Here is a 4,024-nt window from a genome sequence, read left to right as displayed (position 1 = left end):
AGCTGAAGCCAACTCTTCCTCCTCCTCCACCACCAAGTCAGAGATTCTGTAAGAAAGGATATTTGGCAATTTTAGATTCCACGGCGGGTGGCTCTGGGAGGGCTCATTTGATGTTAAATGCCATCAGGGGTCTTTCTTCGCGTTTCTGCCAGGGGCTCTTCTTGCCTTCACCTTGGTCGTCATCCTCATCGTCCTCCTCCTCGTCCTCGGCGTCCCCAAAGGGCAGTGGGATGTCCAGGGAGGGCGGGAGGGGCAGCTACATCTCCCCCAAGCACCGCCTGATTAAGGTGGAGAGCGCCGCGGGCGGGGGCGCCGGGGACCCCACGGGGGGCGCCTGCTCTGGCGGCCGCACCTGGAGCCCGACGTCCTGCGGAAGCAAGAAGCTGCTCAACAAGTGCGCCGCTCCGGCCGCGGAGGAGAGCGGGCAGGGCAAGAAGGAAAAGGTAAGGCGGCGCCCCTGGGCTTCACCCCGGAGCGCTGCTGGGGACGCCGTGCGCTTGGGAAATCGAGACGGAGCGCTGCTCCGGAACCCTGTCGTCAACTTAAGGCTAGGATTTGGGGATCCGGGCTCCCTCCCACACCCCTTCCCAAGTCTGCCCCTCCCACGCTTTCCCTGCGGTGGAAGACCTCCCGACACCCTTCTGTTTTCGCTGCTGTCCTAGAACGTCCGTCCAGTCTCTGGGCCCAGAACCAGGCGCTGGGAGCCCGTGCGCCAGCGCCTTGCCCCACCTGACCCTCCTAAGAGTCGCAGCCAGCCCTTCCGGACCCGGAGGAGGGAAGTGTTCGAGAGGCCTTCTTGTCACGGACGTAAAAGCCATTTACTCTTGCTTCCCTCTCTCCCACGCTATCATTGGGAAACTGAGGTCCAGAGCTGAGAACCACCCCCCACCCCGCCCCAGATTACCCAGCGTTCTTGGCGGCAGATCCAGACGGGCTGTCCCTAACCGAGTATGTGTAGATCTCTCTTAGAAACACCCTGCGCTTACCTCCGCCCCCCTCCAAATCAAGGCAGCCTTTTGTGCTGGCGCTTCAACGGGAACCCGTACGCGTGCTTTTCTGGTTTAAACCGCGCTGCCACCAAGAGCTCCCAGCTTCGGACCCTTGGGGTTCCAGCCTCTTAAGAGACTGCTGTGGTTCCTTGGAAGGAAACCCAACCCCTATCCTTACCTTCTTCTTGGATCCCACCCCCAGTCCGTACTGCCCCAGGGATTAGGGGGGAGGGGGGCGGCATTTGTGACCGTCCTTTTCCCTAACCTATCTGGTCATCTTTGTCTTTCTTTTATGCAGACCAGTTAATTACAGCCAGTTCCAGCCCCTTCCTCTCCCTCCCTCTTTCACATTCCCGGTGACACCTCCCTTCCCCCATAAAATAATACACGTCTTTGCACTTCTGGTGGAAGGCCCTGTTTTGATTCAATCAGGGCCCAGCCTGAGAGCCCCAACCCTGCCAGCACAGTCGCTGGCTGTCACACCGCTCCTCTTGTTCTATCCCACCCCCCTCACCCTCAGCCTCCCAAAGGTAACCGTCTGCCCAGGTCTGGGCAGGGGCGCCACGCAGAGTCTGAGTTCCTTTCAGCCCTGGGTGTCCAGACAGGAGGGAGACAGGCTCCTACCTGCCAGCTGGTGCTTACAGAGGGATCTTTTTTGTTTGACTGAAGGAAGTTAAGGGATGCCCCTCCTATAATTTTTCTGTCCACCCAACTTTTTCCCAGGACCTGGGAATATCCTTGCCTGGGCAGACTGTGGTGGGCAGCATGGATGATACCCCCTTTCCACAAGTGTGGGCTGAACTCCCCAAGCTCCCAGGATGACACACCTAGGGGATGGGAAACTGGGAACCAGGGCCCCTCCCTCCCCAGCGCCCCCCCAGGAGCTGCCTGGGTGGAGGGGGGAGATTTCTCTTGGATCTGCCTGGGCAGCCCACACTTGGTATGATAAATGGACTGGGAGAACCTAGAGTTCTTGGGAATGGAAAGCAGGAAAAAGATCAGGCAACTTTCCCTCTCCAGGTTCCCAGCCAATAATTGCTTTAAACTCCCTGAGTGTGTGTGCAGCCACCCCACCCCCACCTTTTTTTTTTTTAAACACCTTACTTCTGCCTCCCTCTCCCAGGTGGGCACCTTGTCCTGGCCCAGGGCACCTGGCCCTGCTTGTTCGTCTGTGGCAGTCTTGAATGGCTTTGAAACTTCACTTTTTTTTTTTGCCGGTTACAGTTCAGATTATTTCAAACACTGAGGAATCATGCCGCGAGTTTTATCCTGGAATGGCAAGGGTGTTCAGAACTTGGCTTCCTTCTTCCAAGTGTTTATTGTGGGGTCGTCTCTGCGCCCACTCTCTTCCCCCCTTCCTTTGCTGGTGGAACCCCTCACAGAGTTGATGTCTTCAGTGAAGACTGTGTGGCCATGGGTCCTGTGATGTTAACAGATGGGACTGAAGAGAGTTGAGGGGTAGGTCAAGGAGTGCCCCTTTGAGGTGGGCCCTTTGGAGCAAGGTAAGGATCTGAACCATTGTTGGCCTGGAGAAGACTGTCTGGTGCTTTTGGGAACTGCAAGTAATGTCCCCTGTGGGTGGAATATTAGGTTACAGTAGGGCAGGACCCTAGAGAGGCAGGGAGGCTCAGGCCAGGGAGGGCTAAGTGCAGGGGGGCCAGTAAAAGTTTTCTCTGTTAGCATGGTGGCGCAGTGGCTTACACACTAGGCTTTAAGGTCAGATCTCCTCCCACTGCTCAGAACCCCCAAGTGCTTTCAGGGAGAAAGAATTCTACTCCTGCAAAGATGTCCAGCCTCAGAAGCCCACTGGGCAGTTCTGCCCTGTCCTGTGAGGTTGCTAAGTCAGAATTGACTTGGTGGCAGTGACTGAGTTTTTTTAGTGCTGTGATCTCTCTGGGCTACCCTTCCCTGAGAGTAAGCGGTGGCTTTGTGCCCTTTGATCTTTTGAGATGTCCACCTCTCAGAGAGCCTGCGTAACTGCAGCAGCCAGATATTCTTTCTGAGGGGAGATGGGAGGCAGCCAGGGAGAGACCTTGGGGTGGCCTAGTACACTGGTTCACAAACTTGGTGGGCTTGGAAGACTGGCGCAGAAGTCAATTGTCTCTGGGCCTTGCCCCAGTTTGTAATTCATTAGGTATTGGTAGGGCCAAGAATTGGCCTGTCTAGCAAGTCCCTAGTTGCTGTCTGTATCTGCTGCTGGTCCTGGGACCACACTTGAAAGCCATTGTTCTAAAACAGTGGTTTTGCCAATCCTCTCCCTCTGGTCCGGCCTGCAGAGACTCTGGTGTCCTCACCTCTGCTGGAACTGTGGGGCTGCCTCCTGATCCCAGGCCAATACCCACCCCTTTGGAGCCTTTGCTCATTTGGAAAGGGGACCTTGTTTATTGTGCTAGTTCCTGCCCTAATATAACATTAAGTTTTACCCAGACTAAGTTTGTGCTCAGAGAGCTCTCAATACAACGCTGTGGTGGAGGGAAGGTCATCAGAGTTCCAGAAGACGTGTCTGTGTCCAAGCCTAGCACTATAATTATTTGTTTTCCTTGTGGTTGTTTTGGGGGACCCAGAAGTGGCTTTTGAATCGGATCTAAAAAGAGAAGAATTTAGATGCAGAAGAAGGGGTGATTGCAAGTGATGCCTATCATGTGCCAGTGCTGTGTGTGTGTATATGTAGATGTGTGCCTGATAGTGTGTGCATATATAAGTGTGTGTCTGGGGGGGAGCTATATATGAGGGAAATAAAAATGTTCTTGGAAAAATGGAATTAAATGATAGTAGGATGTCCCCATAGACATTTCAAGGCACACAACTCCCCCCCTACCCTCCACCTCCCCCTCGCTTGTGTGTGCTCACACATATGTGTGTGAAGCCTCAGTGTTGGAAACTCAAGTCTCCTCCTGGTGGGTGTCACTTGTGGCTGGGAAATGAGAGATGGCATGAGGTAGGCTGAGGTCTAATACTGGAACCCACAAACTGGAGTCCTTGACAGTGGGAGAACCCGACATTGGGGTAAGAGGAGTTGCTCAGGGTGGTGGTGG

At 54.7% G+C, this 4,024-nt stretch overlaps 1 protein-coding gene across 1 annotated transcript in view; it reads left to right on the top strand.

Moving 5' to 3' along the window:
* The first annotated feature begins 230 nt into the window (after nt 1–230).
* SHB (SH2 domain containing adaptor protein B) overlaps nt 231–4,024 on the top strand; it is a 114,442-nt gene continuing 110,648 nt past the window's right edge. The window contains exon 1 of the mRNA XM_004710996.2: nt 231–443. Within this exon, the coding sequence (XP_004711053.1) occupies nt 231–443 (213 nt within the window). The remainder of the gene's footprint in view (nt 444–4,024) is intronic.

This window comes from Echinops telfairi, unplaced genomic scaffold (genome assembly GCF_000313985.2).
Source record: "Echinops telfairi isolate 266 unplaced genomic scaffold, ASM31398v2 ScPeMD7_7410;HRSCAF=8448, whole genome shotgun sequence".
Classification (NCBI taxonomy): Eukaryota; Metazoa; Chordata; class Mammalia; order Afrosoricida; family Tenrecidae; genus Echinops; species Echinops telfairi.
This window is presented reverse-complemented; position numbering and strand designations above follow the sequence as displayed.